The sequence below is a fragment of the Salmo trutta genome, chromosome 35 (genome assembly GCF_901001165.1).
Source record: "Salmo trutta chromosome 35, fSalTru1.1, whole genome shotgun sequence".
NCBI classification, from domain to species: domain Eukaryota; kingdom Metazoa; phylum Chordata; class Actinopteri; order Salmoniformes; family Salmonidae; genus Salmo; species Salmo trutta.
The window spans coordinates 9,082,387-9,102,090 of record NC_042991.1 but is presented as its reverse complement, the minus strand read 5'-3'; the positions used below and the strand labels follow the sequence as shown (position 1 = coordinate 9,102,090).

The window sequence follows — 19,704 nt, the reverse complement described above, 5'->3', positions numbered from 1 at the left end:
TCAGCCAGGCGTACGTAATGACGTAGTGGTGAGTCGTAAAGCGTCACTCCCCACCACCCAGCTGACAAGCCAAACATTTCTTGCTAGGCTGTTTGTATTTATTCAACTGATATATTGTAAGTAACCAATACTGCATTTAATTGATTATGTAGGTATTTAATTGCGCATTCCAGAGTAACGTTAAAGATGGAATAGCTATCTAGCTCAACTAGATGCTGACACCTAGCTAGCTTACCTAGCCACAACAGCTAACTAGCTTGCTACAAGGATACTGTACTCATGTCAAACATCTCCATCCATAGTTCTGGATTAATTTGATAAAGCTAAATATATAGCTAGATAGATATGTCCATTTATGCAGTTTTCCTATGGTTGTGTGAGTAATGGACACAGGGAAGTATTACTCACTGTACATAAACATGCAGAAGTTAGCTAAGTAACGTTATCTGAAATACACATTATTAATTGAAATATCTTCTCTTATATCACACCTTTTTTCCCAGATAAATAATGGCCTCAGCTCCAGCCCAGCAGCCCTCCCTCACTGTTGAGCAGGCCAGAGGTATGAACAGTCACATCATTTTGCCTTATCTAGGGAAGGGAAAGTGGATACCTAGTCAGTTGCACAACTTAATGCATTCAACCGAAATATGTCTTCTGCATTTAACCCAACCCCTCTGAATCAGAGAGGTGTGGTGGGCTGCCTTAATCAATGTCCACTGTCCTGGGAGCAGTTGTTGTTGGGGATTAACTGCCTTGCTCAAGGGCTGAACGGAAGATTTTTTCCACCTTGACAGCTCAGGGATTTGAACCAGCGGCTTTTTGGTTACTGGCCCAATGCTCTTAACTGGTAGGCTACCTGCCACCCCACTCTATTACTAATGCTCAGTTGTGGCACAGATCTATTCACAATGCTCTTGTGTGTTGCAGTAGTGCTGAGTGAGGTCATCCAGGCCTTCTCTGTGCCAGAGAATGCAGCACGGATGGAGGAGGCACGGGAGAGCGCCTGCAACGACATGGGCAAGATGCTGCAGTTGGTGCTCCCTGTGGCCACCCAGATCCAACAGGAGGTCATCAAGGCGTATGGCTTCAACAACGAGGGAGAGGGTAAGAAGCCACTTTGTGAAACCAGTTCGATATAGGATGAAGGGATAGAGCGAGACAATCTATTGTCACTTTTCAGTGGCATTGATTTGTGTTTTGACTTTACACCTTTAGCTTCATGTTCAGTACGAGCTCTTTGTGAAATCATGGTAGTCATTTTTTTTGAAATTTTTTTCAGGTGTCCTTAAATTTGCCCGTCTGGTGAAGATGTATGAAACTCAGGACCCAGAGATAGCAGCCATGTCCATCAAACTGAAGTCTCTTCTCCTGCCTCCCCTGTCCACTCCACCCATAGGTGGTGCCATCACAGCTTCCTAGGAAACTCGCCTTGGTCTCTCAGAAGGGACATCTAAAAATGTTACTGGACTTGAAAATGTGTGTGCATGGTCAATTTCATCAAGTACGTGCAGGCTTGGAACTCATCTCATATATATTTTTTTTAAATCAATCATAGGAAAAAGTGAATTGGTTACCTTGGTATATCACCCTGGGATAATGCACACAAATCAGACCTGTATTGGTTCAAATGAAAACACAATGTCAGAATTGCAACCTCCAACCACGATGGACAAATTTCATCCTTCAAAGTTCAGTTATTGCATTCCTGGATTTAAATGCAATACACCTGACAGCTAACTTCAATCCTTTGTTTATATTTGTTTTCTGTATTTATTTTTTTACATTTTGCCTTAAGTCATTTATACCATGATTTACTGTTTGACCTTTTCAATCTGTTGTCACTGCTGGATAAGAGTTATTAATACATGTAATAAAAAGAAAATGCTACTCAGATTTTTTTGGTTGAAATGTTCTTTTTTTAAAGTGAAAATAGTAACACACCAAGCAGATGAACACAAACTTTATTATTGCAGTAAGGCTTTGGCAACTGTTTCTGTTATCATTCACAGTAAAACTCTTCAGGGAGTGGCACACGACTCAATTTATACTTTGCACATACTGTACATCTCTCCTTCACACAAAGACAAACATTGTAGGATTCTGTCCTTATATGGCCACATTGAGGTTTTGTCTGATTTATAGAAGCAACAGACAGTCCATTCCCATAACAGGAGACAAGCCCCTCTGTTCATTAGTCCACCCTATGGCACTTGTTTTCATTCTACATTTAAAACATTGACTTAAAAATATTTTCAAACCAATAGTAGATTCAAAATATAACTAATTATAAACTGGGTGGTTCGAGCCCTGAATGCTGATTGGCTGAAAGCCGTGGTATATCAGACAGTATACCACGGGTATGACAAAACATTTATTTTTACTGCTCTAATTACATTTGGAACCAGCTTATTATAGCTAAGGCCCCTCAGGGGTTTGTGATATATGGCCAATATACCACGGCTAAGGGCTGTCCTAGCACTCCGCGTTGCGTCGTGACTAAGAACAGCCCTTAGCCATGGTATATTGGCCATACCACACCCCCTCGGGCCTTATTGCTTAATTAGACAGTTCTGTATATACATTTCCTCAAAAGGCAGTCACTCTTGGTTGATCCCGGTTGTGATGCAGCGCCACTAAATTAACTCATTCAAGTCATCTGGCTCCTCTTTGTGCTTTGAGTTGAGGTTCATAGACATTAGAATACTACTTATGGCTACATAAATATCCCAACATTTCTAAGCAAATAAAGTCTGATAAAGAATGTCAAACATGGCAGAGTGTGTCCATAAAATAAAAATCTTCCAGTTAAAAAATGATTTCCTATTGTTGATAAAGTGCTTAAATAAAAAGGCATCAGAATAAGTGCAACACAGAACAGTGGCACCCAAAGTGAAGTCTTGAAGTCTGATCAATTTTCCTGGTGCAATTTGTCTAGAATATACTGTAGTCCTCAGATAGTCACATCCACAATTTCCTCATTTGTGGTGCTCCTTGTGTTCTCATTTCCAATGGCTTCTCATATTCAGTGCAATCACATTGAAATTGAACAAAAGAACAGCTCTCAGCCTAAAACCCTCACTTCCATCCACAGTGCACCTACAACCAATGGCGGCAGCAGGAGTCCGCACGGAGAGTGAAGCTGAAGTAGAAATCATTTCCAACAGTTGTCCTACAATTCCTAGTGGTGCGTCAGTCAATTCAGCCAATCAGCTGTCTCCATTCAGTTCATGATGCAAGAAAACGAACCAGACTGGTGGTGGCGGACCAGTTAGATGTCGAGTTTGGGAGGGAAGCCAGAAGGAAAATGACCTCACATCTCAAAGTGACGAAACATGCTTTCAACGTACCCCAGGACCCTCTGCCAGTCGGGCCCACCTGGTCTCAGCATCTCTTCCACAGTCTATCAAGCAAATAAAACACTCTGTTAAAAGACAAGCTTACACCCAGCTGTACAAGGACAACCACTACTCACATAAAAAAAAGTGGCAACAGAAGCATTACCATGACCAGACTCAGAAGAACAGTTGGACATCAGTGACAGGACATCTACCATTCTACTCACAAGTCAAGCTCTTTTAAAACATAAAAAAATATAAAGTTTCTTTCCCAACAACTTTCATGGCATGTTTAAATTTGGGTCTCACCAGTGTGGATGCGATTCCTACACTTTCCCCTGTCTGGAAGGCAAGGCCCAGGTTCTCACTCTGCACAGAACAAAAAAATGTAGGTGTGAATAGGGTTATTAAAACATTTCGTATATTGTGTGAACTATGGAGTCGTATATGTGAATGCATTTCTCTTACCTTGTCTCCTGGGCTGAGACTGCTGTATGGGATGTGTGTGGGTAGATAGGTGTGGTACACAGCACAAAAAGCCAGACCGTCCTCCCAGCTGCTGCTGAAGTTGGTGATCTCAATATTCTATAAAAAAAAAATCCAAAATAGAGGGTTGTCTTGTATTGGTCAGATAAGGTGACCAATGGTTTGGTAAATGTGAAAAGTACTTTTCTTTGCCATTTCTGACCTTGTAGCCCTGGGTGCGGCTTTGACACCAGCGCAGGAGTGAGTTCCGCCTGGAGCCTCCATGACGTCGCAGCAGCATGCTGAAACCATCCTGAGGTCTGGAAGGTGGATAACAGATAAAAGTTATAGCTAGGTAGAAGGCTTTATTTGGGCATATTTCTTAAGTATCTTTAGAGGGCCTGTCCATTCACCTGAACGAGGACGGTGGGTCTGCGTTCTGGTCCTCCTCCTGTTTTTCTGCTTGATGTTAGCAATTAGTCAAGAGCATAGTAACTTTACACATATAGCAAAATGCACATTCAAAAACAAACAGTTATGTTTGAACTCAAAGTATATGTATGTGTGGATGAAATGAACACACTTGTATAGAAGCTGGACCAGGTATCCTGTGTTTGCAGTATGCGGTCCATCCTTCTCCCTTTGGCTGGCTCTTCTTTCTGGTAAGAGATAGAGAGAGGAGTAGTGGCTATAGTATGCATGACTGTTTCCAAATTGGTCAAAAAATGACCCTTGAATTTCAAGTCCAGGCGAAGACTATGCACTATAAAAAACACACTCATATATACACTGAACAAAAAATATGAATGCAACAAGTGTTGGTCCCATGATTCATGAGCTGAAATAAGAAATCCCAGAAATTGTCCAGACGCACAAAAAGCTTATTTTTCTCAAATTGTGCGCAAAATGTGCATTTCTCCTTTTCCAAGATAATTAATCTACCTGACAGGTGGGGCATATCAATAAGCTGATTAAACCGTATTACACAGGTGCACCTTGTGCCAGGGACAATAAAAGGCCACTTTAAAATGTGCAGTTGTGTCACAACACAATGCCACAGATGTCTCAAGTTGAGGGAGCGTGCAATTGGCACACTGACTGCAGGATTGTCCACCAAAGCTGTTGCCAGAGAATTTAATGTTCTCTACCATAAGCAGCCTCTAACGTCGTATTAGAGAATTTGGCAGTACGTCCAACCGGCCTCACAACCGCAAACCACGTGTAACCATACCAGCCCAGGACCGCCACATCTGGCTTCTTCACCTGTGGGATCATCGGAGACCAGCCACCCAGACAGCTGATGAAACTCTGGGTTTGCACAAACGAAGAATTTGTGCACAAACTGTCATAAACCATCTCAGGGAACCTCATCTGTGTGCCCGTCATCCTCACCTGACTGCAGTTCGGCATCATAACCAATTTAAGTGGGCAACTGCTCACCTTCGCTGGCTATTGGAACGCTGGGAGGTGTGCTCTTCACAAATAAATCCCGATTTCAACTGTACCGGGCAGATGACAGACGGCATGTATGGCAGCATGTGGGCGAGTGGTTTGCTGATGTCAACTTTGTGAACAGAGTGACCCATGGTGGTGGTGTGGTTATGGTATGGGCAGACATAAGCTACAGACAATCGAAACCAATTGCATTTTATCAATGTCAATTCGAATGCACAGAGATACCGTGACGAGATCCTGAGGCCCATTGTCGTGCCATTCATCCGCCACCATCACCTTATGTTTCAGCATGATAATGTATGGCCCCACGTCGCAAGGATCTGTACACAATTCCTGGAAGCTGAAAATGTCCAAGTTCTTCCATGGCCTGCATACTCACCAGAATATGTCATCCATTGAGCATGTTTGGGATGCTCTGGATCGACGTGTACGACAGCGTGTTCCAGTTCCCGTCAATATCCAGCAACTTCGTACAGCTATTGAAGTGGGATAACATTCCACAGGCCACAATCAAAAGCCTAATCAACTCTATGCGAAGATGTGCTGCATGAGGCAAAATGGTGGTCACACCAGACATTGACTAGGTTGTCTCATCCATGCCCCTACTTTTTTCAAATTAAGATTAGATTAGGGTCCAATGAATTTATTTAAATGGCTTGATTTCCTTATATGGGCTGTATAAAAGAAAGTATTTCATCTATTTTAGAATAAGGCTATAACGTAACAAAATGTAGAAAAAGTCAAGGGGTCTGAACTAGAGGTCGACCGATTATGATTTTTCAGCGCCGATACCGATTATTGGAGGACCAAAAAATGACGATACCGATTAATCGACCGATTTTTATTTATTTGTAATAATTACAATTACAACAATACTGAATGAACACTTATTTTAACTTAATATAATACATCAATAAAATCAATTTAGCCTCAAGTAAATAATGAAACATGTTCAATTTGGTTTAAATAATGCAAAAACAAAGTGTTGGAGAAGAAAGTAAAAGTGCAATATGTGCCATGTAAGAAAGCTAACGTTTAAGTGCCTTGCTCAGAACATGAGAACATATGAAAGCTGGTGGTTCCTTTTAACATGAGTCTTCAATATTCCCAGGTAAAAAGTTTTAGGTTGTAGTTATTATAGGACTATTTCTCTCTATACGATTTGTATTTCATATACCTTTGACTATTGGATGTTCTTATAGGCACTTTAGTATTGCCAGTGTAACAGTATAGCTTCCGTCCCTCTCTTCGCTCCAACCTGGGCTCGAACCAGGAACACATCGACAACAGCCACCCTCGAAGCAGCGTTATCCATGCAGAGCAAGGGGAACAACTACTCCAAGTCTCAGAGCGAGTGACGTTTGAAACGCTATTAGCGCGCACCCTCTAACAAGCTAGCCATTTCACATCGGTTACACCAGCCTAATCTTGGGAGTTGATAGGCTTGAAGTCATAAACAGCGCAATGAGCTGCTGGCAAAACGCACGAAAGTGCTGTTTGAATGAATGCTTACTAGCCTGCTGCTGCCTACCACCGCTCAGTCAGACTGCTCTATCAAATCATAGACTTAATTATAACACACAGAAATACGAGCCTTTGGTCATTAATATGGTCGAATCCGGAAACTATCATCTCGAAAACAAAACGTTTATTTTTTCAGTGAAATATGGAACCGTTCCGTATTTTATCTAACGGGTGGCATACCTAAGTCTAAATATTCCTGTTACATTGCACAACCTTCAATGTTATGTCATAATTGAGTACAATTCTGGCAAATTAGTTCGCAACGAGCCAGGCGGCCCAAACTGTTGCATATACCCTGACTCTGCGTGCAATGAACACAAAATGACACAATTTTACCTGGTTAATATTGCCTGCTAACCTGGATTTCGTTTAGCTAAATATGCAGGTTTAAAAATATATACTTCTGTGTATTGATTTTAAGAAAGACATTGATGTTTATGGTTAGGTACAGTCGTGCAACGATTGTGCTTTTTTCGCAAATGCGCTTTTGTTAAATCATCCCGTTTGGCGAAGTCGGCTGTCTTTGTTAGGAAGAAAGAAATAGTCTTCACAGTTCGCAACGAGCCAGGCGGCCCAAACTGCTGCATATACCCTGACTCTGTTTGCAAGAGAAGCGACACATTTTCCCTAGTTAAAATAAATTCATATTAGCAGGCAATATTAACTAAATATGCAGGTTTAAAAATATATACTTGTGTATTGATTTTAAGAAAGGTATTGATGTTTATGGTTGGAGCAACGTGTACCTAAGCGATTATATGCAACGCAGGACAGGCTAGATAAACTAGTAATATCATCAACCACGTGTAGTTAATTAGTGATTATGATAGTTTTTTTTATAAGATAAGTTTAATGCTAGCTAGCAACTACCTTGGCATCTTACTGCATTCGCGTAACAGGCAGGCTCCTCGTGGAGTGCAATGTAAAGCAGGTGGTTAGAGCGTTGGACTAGTTAATCGTAAGGTTGCAAGACTGAATCCCTGAGCTGACAAGGTAAAAATCTGTCGTTCTGCCCTTGAACAAGGCAGTTAACCCACCGTTCCTAGGCCGTCATTGATAATAAGAATGTGTTCTGAACTGACTTGCCTAGTTAAATAAAAGGTTAAAAAAAATTAATAAGAAAGTCTAAAAAATAAAAAATGTAAAAAAATATATATATAAAATAAAAATCGGCCAAATTGGCGTCCAAAAATACCAATTTCCGATTGTTATGAAAACTTGAAATCGTAGTCTGAACACTGTATGTAAACGTTATATTTCAGTTTTAATACATTTGTATACAGTGCATTTGGAAAGTATTCAGACCCCTTTCACATTTTGTTACGTTCCCACCTTATTCTAAAATGGATGAAATTGTTTTCTTCTCATCAATCGAACCACAATATCCCATAATGACAATGCAAAAAGTAAAAAAATGTTTGCAACTGTATTAAAAATAAACTGAAATAGCACTTTTACATGAGTATTCAGACCCTTCACTCAGTACTTTGTTGAAGCACCTTTGGCAGCACCTTTTACAGCCTTGAGTCTTCTTGGGTATGATGCTACAAGCTTGGCACACCTGTATTTGCAGAGTTTCTCCCATTCTCTCTCTGCAGATCCTCTCAAGCTCTGTCAGGTTGGATGGGGAGCATTGCTGCACAGCTGTTTTCAGGTCACTCCAGAGATGTTCGATTGGGTTCAAGTCCAGGCTCTGGCTGGACCACTCAAGGACATTCAGAGACTTGTCCCGAAGCCACTCCTGCGTTGTCTTGTCTGTGTGCTTAAGGTAGTTGTCCTGTTGGAAGGTGAACCTTTGCCCCATTGAGGTCCTGAGCAGTCTGGAGCAGGTTTTCATCAAGGATCTCTCTGTACTTTGCTCTGTTCATCTTTCCCTCTATCCTTACTAGTCTCCCAGTCCCTGCCGCTGAAAAACATCCCCACAGCATGATGCTGCCACCACCATGCTTCACCATAGGGATGGTACCAGGTTTCCTCCAGACATGACTCTTGGCATTAAGGCCAAAGAGTTCAATCTTGGTTTCATCAGACTGGTTTCATTGTTTCGCATGGTGAGAGTCCTTTACGTGCCTTTTGACAAACTCCAAGCAGGCTGTCGTGTGCCTTTAAGTGATGAGTGGTTTCCGTCTGGCCACTACCATAAAGGCCTGATTGGTGGAGTGCTGCAGAGATGGTTATCCTTCTGGAAGGTTCTCCCATCTCCACAGAGGAACTCTGGAGCTCTGTCAGAGTGACCATCGGGTTCTTGGTCACCTCCCTGACAAAGGCCCTTCTCGCCCGATTGCTCAGTTTGGCCGGCCAGCCAGCTCTAGGAAGAGTCTTGGTGGTTCCAAACTTCTTCCATTTAGGAATGATGGAGGCCACTGTGTTCTTGGGGACCTTCAATGCTGCAGAAATGTTTTGGTACCCTTCCCCAGATGTGTGCCTTGACACAATCCTGTCTCGCAGCTCTATGGACAATTACTTCGACCTCATGGCTTGGTTTTCTCTCTGACATGCACTGTCAACTGTGGGACCTTATATAGACAGGTGTGTGCCTTTCCAAATAATGTCCAATCAATTGAATTTACCACAGGTGGACTCCAATCAAGTTGTCAAAACATCAAGGATTATCAATGGAAACAGGATGCACATGAGTCTCATAGCAAAGGGTCTGTAAATAAGGTATGTTTTTTTATTTGTAATAAATGTGAGAAATTTTAAAAACCTGTTTTCGCTTCGTCATTATGGGGCACTGTGTGTAGATTAATGAGAACATTGTTATTTAATCCATTTTAGAATAAGGGTGTAACATAACAAAATGTGGAAAAAGTCAAGAGGTCTGAATACTTTCGAGTGCACTGTATACCTTGTACCCCTGCACATTGATCTGGTACTCCCTGTACGTAGCTTCATTTTTGTATTTTTCATCCTTGTGTTACCAATTTATTTATTATATATATTACTCTGCATCATTGGAAAGGGCTCGAAAGCAAACATTTCACGGTAAAGTCTACACCCGTTGTATTCGGTGCATGTGACAAATAACATGAGATTTGAAACCATTGCAAAGAGATTAGATACTCCCCAAAACAAAATTGTTGGTTGAATATAAGCATTACCTTGCATAGAGGCAGTGTTGTACTAGTGGTGGTCTGGGAGCTATCCTTCTGTGCAGGGAGAGAGTCCGTGGGCAGTGGAAGACGAGAGAGGCTCCTGGAATAGATAAGATAGAACTTAGTTGCAACAGATAAATGTAGAACACTTGTGTCTACATAGCATGGTCTTGCGCAGAGGTCAACCCTCGCTCCTACAGAGACACAGGCTATCTTTCATCAAATATTAGACTGCTTTCAAAAATAATAGTTGTGTCAAAGTGACAGGCTCCAGACAACAACAAACAGATTCTCAACCCCCAAATTGCTGGTGCAGTGGTCACCAACCTTTGAGTCAAGATCATTTTCTGAGTCCAAAAAGTTGAGATCTACCACTCAGATAAAATAAATATAGTTTAAGTCGGAAGTTTACATACACCTTAGCCAAGTACATTTAAAGTCAGTTTTTCACAATTCCTGACATTTAATCCTAGTAAAAACTCCCTGTTTTAGGTCAGTTAAAATCAAGTGGTGATCCTAAGAATGTCAAAATAATAGTAGAGAGAATGATTTATTTCAGCTGTTATTTCTTTCATCCCATTCCCAGTGGGTCAGAAGTTTACATATACTCAATTAGTACTTGGCTTTGCCTTTAAATTGTTTAACTTGGGTCAAATGTTTTGGGTAGCCTTCCACAAGCTTCCCACAATAAGTTGGGTGAATTTTGGCCCATTCCTCCTGATAGAGCTGGTGTAACTGAGTCAGGTTTGTAGGCCTTCTTGCTCGCACACGCTTTTTCAGTTTTGCCCAAAATTGTTTCTATAGGATTGAGGTCAGGGATCTATAGGATTGAGGTGATGACCACTCCAATACCTTGACTTTGTCGTCCTTAAGCCATTTTGCCACAACTTTGGAAGTATGCTTGGGGTGATGGTCCATTTGGAAGACCCATTTGCGACCAAGCTTTAACATCCTGACTTATGTCTTGAGATGTTGCTTCAATATATCCACATCATTTTCTTTCCTCATGATGCCATCTATTTTCTTTAGTGCACCAGTCCCTCCTGCAGCAATGCACCCCCACAACATGATGCTGCCACCCCCCGTGCTTCACGGTTGGGATAGTGTTCTTCGGGCTTGTAAGCATCCCCCTTTTTCCTCCAAACATAACGATGGTCATTATGGCCAAACAGTACTATTTTTGTTTCATCAGACCAGAGGACATTCCAAAAAGTATGATCTTTGTCCCCATGTGCAGTTGCAAACCGTAGTCTGGCTTTTTTATGACGTTTTGGAGCAGTGTCTTCTTCCTTGCTGAACGGCCTTTCAGGTTATGTCGACATAGGACTCGTTTTACTGTGGATATAGATACTTGTGTACCGGTTTCCTCCAGCATATTCACAAGGTCCTTTGCTGTTGTTCTGGGATTGATTTGCACTTTTCACACCAAAGTACGTTCATCTCTAGGAGACAGAACGCATCTCCTTCCTGAGCGGTATGACGGCTGCATGGTCCCATGGTGTTTATATTTGCGTACTATTGTTTGTACAGATGAACGTTGTACCTTCAGGCGTTTGGAAGTTGCTCCCAAGGATGAACCAGACTTGTGGAGGTCTACAATTTTTTTTCTGAAGTCTTGGCTGATTTCTTTTGATTTTCTCATGATGTCAAGCAAAGAGGCACTGAGTTTGAAGGTAGGCCTTGAAATACATCCACAGGTAAACCTCCAATTGATTCAAATGATGTCAATTAGCCTATCAGAAGCTTCTAAAGCCAACACATAATTTTCTGGAATTTTCCAAGCTGTTTAAAGGCACAGTCAACTTAGTGTATGTAAACTTCTGACCCACTGGAATTGTGATACAGTGAATTAATTATAAGTGAAATAATCTGTCTGTAAACAATTGTTGGAAAAATTACTTGTGTCATGCAAAGTAGATGTCCTAACCGACTTGCCAAAACTATAGTTTGTTAACAAGAAATTTGTGGAGTGGTTGAAAAACTCGTTTTAATGACTCCAACCTAAGTGTATGTAAACTTCCAACTTCAGCTGTATATAACATGACTTAAAATGTAAGCCTATGCAACATTAACCAATTAAAATCAGTTCTGTAGCAATGACATGTGTGCAGTAAGATAATGGCACAATTCATTATCACTGCATACTGGTTATGCTTGAATTGCCCTGCCAATGTTGTTCTTCTCAGACAATTTTGAAATTCTATTTTAAAAATGTTAGGTATATGATCACATTGGTAGTGGTAATAGGTCATTTGTTGTATTATTTGTGAGGCACAGCTGAGTGACCAATTTGCTTTTTCATTTTATTTACTGGACTGATGGCCTGCATCTCATGGTCAGTCTGACTCACCATCCCTCCTCTCTTCTAAACAAAGTTTTGACAGAGCTGAATAACAACTTAAAACATGAACTTACTTATAATGAATACAGCAAAGAGCTGCTGTTTTTGAGTCTCTCATGGTTATAAAAGTTTTGAAATCTCACATTATGAACTTTGGTGTGCGTTCAATGCTTTTTTTTACAGTCTATGGCGCAAAGAAACTGTGCAGACACTGATCTGAGCTGACTGGCCAACATTAGGACTATAAGTACACTTTTTTTTTGTTCTCTGGGCCTGCCAGGTAGGCGGTGTTCTACCTTCAGACACATGAAATGGTTCAAAATGGGAACACTTTGCATTCTCGGTGCTATGGCTCCTGAATCAAGTGCATCTACTACCAACAGTGCAAAACGAATAAAAAAATGTTTTAAAAATAGGAATGCAAGGCTTTATCGTTGGGTTTTTACAAAAACGTTTGGTGATCAACTGGGAAGGCCTTGGCGGTCGACCGGTTGGTGACCACTGTGCTAGTGCATCATACAGGCATGATGAGGCCCTCACCTGGAACGCTCTGACATCATCACGATCCTACGTGGATCTCTTAAGCCGCACCCCTTCTTCTCTCCAGCTGCTACCAAATTCCGTAGGTACGTCTCCGCCACCCCCTTCCCTTTGAGAAGGTTCTCCCCTCCACTAACAAGCTCCTCAGGAGACTGCCCTCCCATCTTAACATCCACTCCCTCACTATTTATTATTTTCTCTCCTTCCACTTCCCTTTTGGAATCCTCTCTTTTCTCCCCATCCAGCGCCTCCACCGCATTTATGTCTTCACCAGTGTCTTCACCAGCCGGCCTCTCTTCCGTGTCTCTTCCCTCCATCTCTCTGTGACTGTGTGAGTCCTTCCCTCTCTCTGTCTGCATGTGTCTCAGTGTGTCCAGCTCAGCCATGGTACGTTGGTGCTCCAGGGTGAGAGCAGACAGTCTGTGACAGGCCTCTCTGTGTTCAGCACTCAGGCTCTCCAGTTCCCTGTCTGTGTCCTGCTGTCTGCAGTGGGCCTGGGCCAGCTGGCCCTCCAGTTCCCCATGGCTCTCTCTGAGCGTGCCCAGAGTCTCCTCCGCCTCCACGCGCAGCCGGTCGGCCACAGACACCGCCACCTGCAGATCGCACTGGAACTGGTGCCACTCAGCTCGCTCAGTCTGCCAGAGAGCGAGAGAGAGAAATAATAATTGACGTAAAGACACAATTCAATGTCCATCCATCTCCATCAGAGAGTGAGACAACCAGACAGATTGAGAGAGACAGAGAGAGAGGGATACAGACTTAAATATTCTGTACACTGAAACTAGAGCCATACATTTGTGCGGAGAACATAAGAGTGAGTTGACTCATTGTATCAGGAAATACAGTGCACAAAACATAAGGAACACCTTCCTAATATTGAGTTGCACCCCCTTTTGCCCTCAGAACAGCCCAAATTCGAGAAGGCATGGACTCTACAAAGAGTCGAAAGCGTTCCACAGGGATGCTGGCCCATGTTGACCTCAATGCTTCCCACAGTTGTGTCAAGCTGGCTGGATGTCATTTGGGTGGTGGACCATTCTTGATACACACAGGAAACTGTTGAGTGTGAAAAACCAAGCAGACCTGCAGTTCACACTCAAACCGGTGCGCTTGGTGCCTACTTCCACACCCCGTTCAAAGGCACTTAAATGATTTGTCTTGCCCATTCACCCTCTGAATGGCACACATACACAATCCATGTCTCAATTGTTGAGGCTTAAAAAAAAAACTTCTTTAACCCGTCTCCTCCCCTTCATCTACACTGATTGACGTGGATTTAACAAGTGACATCAATAAGGGATCACAGCTTTCAACTGGATTCACCTGGTCAGTCTGTCATGGAAAGAGCAGGTGTTCCTAATGTTTTGTACACTCAGTTTATATTTCATATCTTTAATATCATGGGTGGGTCATATAGAAGAGGCAGGGGAACGCAAAAGGTGAGAAGTAGAGGTGGTATCATTTTACATCTAGGCCAGCTGACAGACAAGCACGCTGCCACATGTAGCAGAAAATCAATAGTGCTGTTGATACAGTCTACAGTAAACATGTTCGAAAACAGGGATTTTGCATTGGTCAAAAGAAGAGTTAATTCAGGTGAGCATTTCAACAAAGTATGCCAGGAATCCTTGCAATGTTCCCTGTGTACAGTTAGTCACAGTAATCTAGAGAGAGGGACAACCTCCCATACTGTATGTCAGGACCATCCCACTGCTTATCACTGGCTCGTTCACAGTAGTTGTTGCACCTTGTTTGCAGATGGTGGAGGCCGACTGTGATATTCTCAAACAGAACCCTTCTAGAAAAAAAAAAAGTCAAAGCCAGGTCACATTTTTGAACCACTGATAAAGGTTGCTTAGGTTGGCACACATATTGAGAAACCCTGCCTTCCACAAACACTGTGACTTGCCTGAACATTTGCCTTACTTACCGCTGGAATTAAATCCCAAGTCTTAGGGCTTGGTTAAATCGTATTGCGGAAGATATGTATAGGGTGATTGAACTTCAACCTCCAAAAGTCTAAGCCGTTGGCACAAAACTACCTCCACGCTTTCACTCATTTGTATGCGTTACCTTCAGACGAGTCCTTTGTGGCGGTCGTAGAGCAAAACGGAGAACATCGTGTTCGTGAGAGTCTCCCCTTTCCATAGACAGGTTATAACAGTTTGCAGGCCGTGAGAAGAAATATTCTCAGGATGTCTCATGGTCTGACAAACACCACTGTAGCTCGGCCACCTTCCACCGCAGATGCGCAAGGCCGACATAGGCGGATGTGGTGGATTGAGATGCAGTCCATGCAAAGAAAACGGATATCTCTAGATTAAACTGCCAGATTTTGATGGGGATTTATTTATTATGTTACTTAGATTGACACACGGGTGAGTCGATCGACTCTTAAAGGCAACGTTTCCACGTTCGCAGAGACTGCATTCACGGTAAACGCTGCATATGTCGGCTCAATCGGAAATCACCTTCAAATTTCAATAGCGCTATACCGCGGATCTTCCGCGACACTGATTTAGTCAAGCCCTAAAACAGCTGACAGAGCACAACACTGGGTAGAGAAGGCAAAACGCAATCCACTTCTAAGTAATAGGGATATATTTGTGTCTGTGTGTGTGTGTGTGTTTGGTCTTGAAACGATTTTGTGTCTGCAGTGCTGAGGGAGAGACGGAGGGAATGCAGTGGGGAAGAGAAGGGAGGAGCGTCTGACTCACCCTCAGTGTGTCCTTCAGGCTGCGCACCTCCTCAACCAGCACCTCTCTCTCCACCATCAACCGCCTCAGCAACTCTGACACACACAACACTCAGATCAAGACACATGTACTATAAGGACATGTATGCACCCTGTCAAGACAAACAATTGGGTTACAACGATTGGGTTACTACGGCCATGCAGATGTTGAGACCTTACCGGCTGCTCCTGCTGGTGCGTCCAGGCCGGGACTGAGCCCCAGTGTGGACCTGTGATGTTCCAGCAGGTTCAGCAGAGCCAGTGCCATCTCCTCCCTAGCCCGCTCCGGCCCTGCCTGGGGCTCCAGTCCACTGTCCCGGTCCTGCAAGCTCTGCTCCAAAGGGCTTTGGGACACAGGGCTGCTGCTGCGGTTGTTGTGGCTGCTGGAGCACCTCACCGTTCGCCTTCCACGGTCCATTTCCACCCCCGTTCCCTGCGTCGATGCACCGCTCTCTAGGCTAATCACGGCCCATTCTGGCGGGACGGACAGCGTGTGGCTCCAATTGGAGTTGGTGGAGGGGGAAGCTCCGCCCTGGCAAACGATGCCTCCGGTGGCCCCAGAGGACGGTGTCCCCTGCTGCAGCAGCTGAGCCGCGGCTGGAGCCAAGGCCAGAGCTGCAGCCAGGTCAGAATCAGAGGGGGAGGAGGGAGGAGTGTGGAACAGATCTAAATGAGACCCTGGAAAGAGAGAGAGGGTGGAGAGTGGGAGAGAGTGGAGATTAAAGAAATATGAGAAAGGGGAAAGGAGAGGAGGGAAGAGCAGAAAAGAGAGAGAGTGCGCGAGAGCGAGAGAGAGAGAGACAGAACTGCTGTCCTAAGCTATTTTCTAGTCTATAAAAACGACACAGAAGGAGACCAGAGTTGGGTGTGGCTATAGCAGGATGCCTGCACTTTGATGCAGAATATGCATATGTAAACAGTCAATGCCCTTCCTCTCTCTCACACAGTCCTTGGTAGGCTGATAGACACTGCAGAGCCTGTCATGCCAATGCGTTGGTACATTAACATACACTCATTTCCCAAGTGGCCATATCTAGAGACTTACTCCCTCACTGAATCTAGACGCCGCATCTCTTGCTGCTTGTAGTCAATTGATTTACATTCGAAACACATCCACTATTTCATACTCTACGGCATAGTCACACACACAGGTCCCTAAGCCTCTAGCGTCTCATGATCCCCCTCCCTGTCGTTGTGTTGGGCAGCAGAATTCTGCAGACGCATCATTCAGCTAGCACGGCCTGATGTATTGCATGTGCCTGGCGGTGGGCACACAGTATCCAGGGAGCTACTCCCACCCCAGTCTGAATCGGTTTCCAGCCTACTGAAAACAGATAGGAACGGCCAGGGATTTAAACAGGTGTTTAGGGGAGGAAGTGTGTGTATGTCAGAAAAAGAAGTCAGCAATGCTACAATAGAGAATCACAGGTAGACAGATCGAGAAGGGGAGGCATAAAGATAATGAACAAATTGTGTAGGAGTACAAACAGCTTGAAAGGAAATATTGTAGAAACATGGGAAACAGGAAGAGAAGGTTCTAATCAGAGTTACTGTCAGAGTTTAATATAATGACATGTGATAATGAGTGTGTGTGTGTGTGTGTGTGTGTTCATGTAGGGAACCTGTAGGGCCATGGTCGTCCTTGCCAGCGACGTTACCCATGATGCAGCAGGTGCAGACTGGAAGCAACGTGACTATGTGTCCCAGCGCCCCTCGCTCTCCCCTCTGGTGCTCTCTCTTGGGTCCGCCGCAGAGTGGACAGGGAGTATTACACCTAGAAGTACAGCGAATGCTCAGTCCACAAATCTTTTAACACAAGTATGGCTAACACTGCTAAATTCTCCTTTAATAGAGCGGGTACCCTCAGACTACAGTGGCAAACCATGTTTGTTGACAAGTGATCCAGGGCAATGACCCATACATAAAATGCTGCAAGCTAATTGAGCACAGGGATGACTGCTGGGATGTGCATATCCCTGCAGGATGTTCACCATCATCATGTCCAGTGTAGCATTAGATTAATCATACAAGTAGGTGATGGAAAGAGAACCTGACAATCCCCCCTGGATTTCATGTGGAATTAATAAATTGCCTGATCAATGGAAAGGCAGCCGCTTAAGGTTTATCCACTGGTGTGTGTGGTCTTGCAGAAGAAATGCCTGCTGAATACAAGTGTCTAATTGTTAGGCATGGCAATAAGGCTACAGTAAAACTCTGAACATGTGTAGACACATTAGAGAGCAGATTCTGAATGAAAGAAACCCTGATATGATGTACAGAACTCGGTTCTGTACGAGGCTAGGCTATAAGACAGAGAGGGATATGCAATAACAAGACACAGAAATGCACATGCTATTAGCGTCTACCCCTGCATAAAACAATATCGCCGTGCGGGAAGCTGGAATCAGGCCAACACCGTAGGCTATTGCAACGCAATCAACCACCCACCCACCTTGATATCCCCACGTACCTCCCGATAAAATACTCCAGTTGTCTCTCTTTTTCTGCCTCACCGCATTTGTCTCCGTTTACCACTATTTCTGTTGCTTCAATAGTCAGAGACAGGCTTGAGGCTGTTTGCTGCTGTTGTTGTTGTTGAAACGCGAGTGCGGGGGAGAGCCGGCTACACTACAGAGCGGCCCAAGATAATGTTGGGTCTTGCACGGAACTCGATTCTAATGCGGCAAACTGGGGAAAGAAAAGGGCTGGACTAAGCTGCTCCGTGCAAGGTAGCCTACTGTCATTCTGCGAAAAGTTGTATCCCAGAGCTCAGGCTCATTTACTTCACTGGAAATGTGTTTATACATATGTCCAAGTTTAGAGTGGTTGAGAGAGGAGGATATCATGAATTGTTACGCAATTCAGGTTGAGAATGACAATGCAGTCCAGGGATGCCTAGCCTCGTCTCGTGGATTTTTCACATAGTAAATCTAAATCCGAAACACTCATAAGTATGATATGTTACGTTAGGGTATAGGCTTGGACGGTGTACCCTAGCCTATACCATTTAACGTATTTGGAAATAGCCACAGGATGGTTTTTCAATTTCGTCAACACCTTTGAAACTATTTATTTTACGTTTTTCAATAAATTGTTATATTTGTAGCTACTTTAAGTAAATGCCTGCAGTCAACTTGTGCAATACATAGAAGGTGAAGCAGATCACGTTCTTAATTTCACCTGTCACATTATTTTACATTATGAAGCTTACCTTATTTCCCCAGAACAGTTGAGCCAGTCAAGTGTGTGTTTGTAAATAGCACAAAGAGAGAAAGCTGGGGCAGGTAAATCCCGATGTGTATTGACAGCGGTTGCGTTTTAAATGATAAAGCAAGTGTTTTTTTGTTTGTTGCTTCAATAGTGTATCAGGGACGTGCAACTATAGTTTTCCTTCACAGAAAATACATTAGTGCAACACATTCGGCAGAAAATAGCTTCATTTTCATCAGATGACAACAGAAGCGTAACGCTATTTGGCTGGCAGCTACACAAGTGTAACCGATGTGAAACGGCTAGTTAGTTAGCGGTGGTGCGCGCTAATAGCGTTTCAATCAGTGACGTCACTCGCTCTGAGACTTGCGTGGCGCGATGGGTAACGATGCTTCGTGGGTGTCAGTTGTTGATGTGTGCAAGGGTCCCTGGTTCGAGCCCGGGTTGGGGCGAAGAGAGGGACGGAATCTACACTGTTACACAAGTAAATGAGCTTACAATGAAAAAGCAAGGTATTTTTTGGCAAAAACGATGCATGGCCATCCTATTTTTAATGTTAATCATAGAAATAATGTAGCCAGCTACATTTCCTTATGTTTTACTTCAAGTTAATATTGCATTTTACTGGAGAGAATTAGGCTGGCTTCACGGAGAAAAGTACCAGAGAAAAGTATCTACACATAGTCAGAGCACTGATAGAATACCCGCTTGTGAACTGAAGCACAAATTGAATCTGATGCCGAGCAGAAATTACAATAAGAAGCATTTTACATCGGCGTTTACAAAACGCAGCAAGCTTATGCTTAAAACGCAGCTTATGTGTTTTATATTTTTAAACCCCCAAGTTTAACTTTACTGATCTAAGCAAGTGAACGAAAGTACACATGCTGCTCCAGAGTCAGTACTGTTCTTTAGTCAATACATTCGCGTGTAAATATCCAAACTCACCAAAAATGACATTCGGTAGCTCCTACCACATGTATAACTTCATGAGCTGGATTG

The 19,704-nt window shown here is 43.3% G+C and overlaps 2 protein-coding genes across 4 annotated transcripts; one reads left to right on the top strand and one right to left on the bottom strand.

The window, feature by feature from the left end:
- Positions 1-25: 25 nt before the first annotated feature.
- On the top strand, positions 26-1,896 carry grcc10 (gene rich cluster, C10 gene). The gene is made up of 4 exons (XM_029733229.1): positions 26-116; positions 504-562; positions 931-1,107; positions 1,283-1,896. The coding sequence occupies exons 2-4, from the start codon at positions 511-513 to the stop codon at positions 1,420-1,422; spliced, it is 369 nt and encodes a 122-aa protein (XP_029589089.1). The 5' UTR covers positions 26-116; positions 504-510; the 3' UTR covers positions 1,423-1,896.
- A 52-nt stretch (positions 1,897-1,948) lies between these two features.
- Positions 1,949-18,898, bottom strand: LOC115174564 (cytospin-A). 3 transcript variants are annotated; one of them, XM_029733225.1, is made up of 12 exons: positions 18,704-18,898; positions 17,115-17,266; positions 15,673-16,170; positions 15,476-15,549; positions 12,759-13,393; positions 9,884-9,977; positions 4,387-4,462; positions 4,217-4,265; positions 4,027-4,123; positions 3,807-3,923; positions 3,648-3,707; positions 1,949-3,403 (listed from the first exon to the last, which is right to left on the bottom strand). In XM_029733225.1, the coding sequence occupies exons 2-12, from the start codon at positions 17,152-17,154 to the stop codon at positions 3,314-3,316; spliced, it is 1,830 nt and encodes a 609-aa protein (XP_029589085.1). In that variant the 5' UTR covers positions 17,155-17,266; positions 18,704-18,898; the 3' UTR covers positions 1,949-3,313. The 3 variants fall into 3 exon arrangements, with proteins under 3 accessions (XP_029589085.1, XP_029589086.1, XP_029589084.1); XM_029733226.1 differs by lacking the exon at positions 18,704-18,898 and adding an exon at positions 17,945-18,334; XM_029733224.1 differs by lacking the exon at positions 18,704-18,898 and adding an exon at positions 17,963-18,334.
- Between the last annotated feature and the right edge of the window lie 806 nt (positions 18,899-19,704).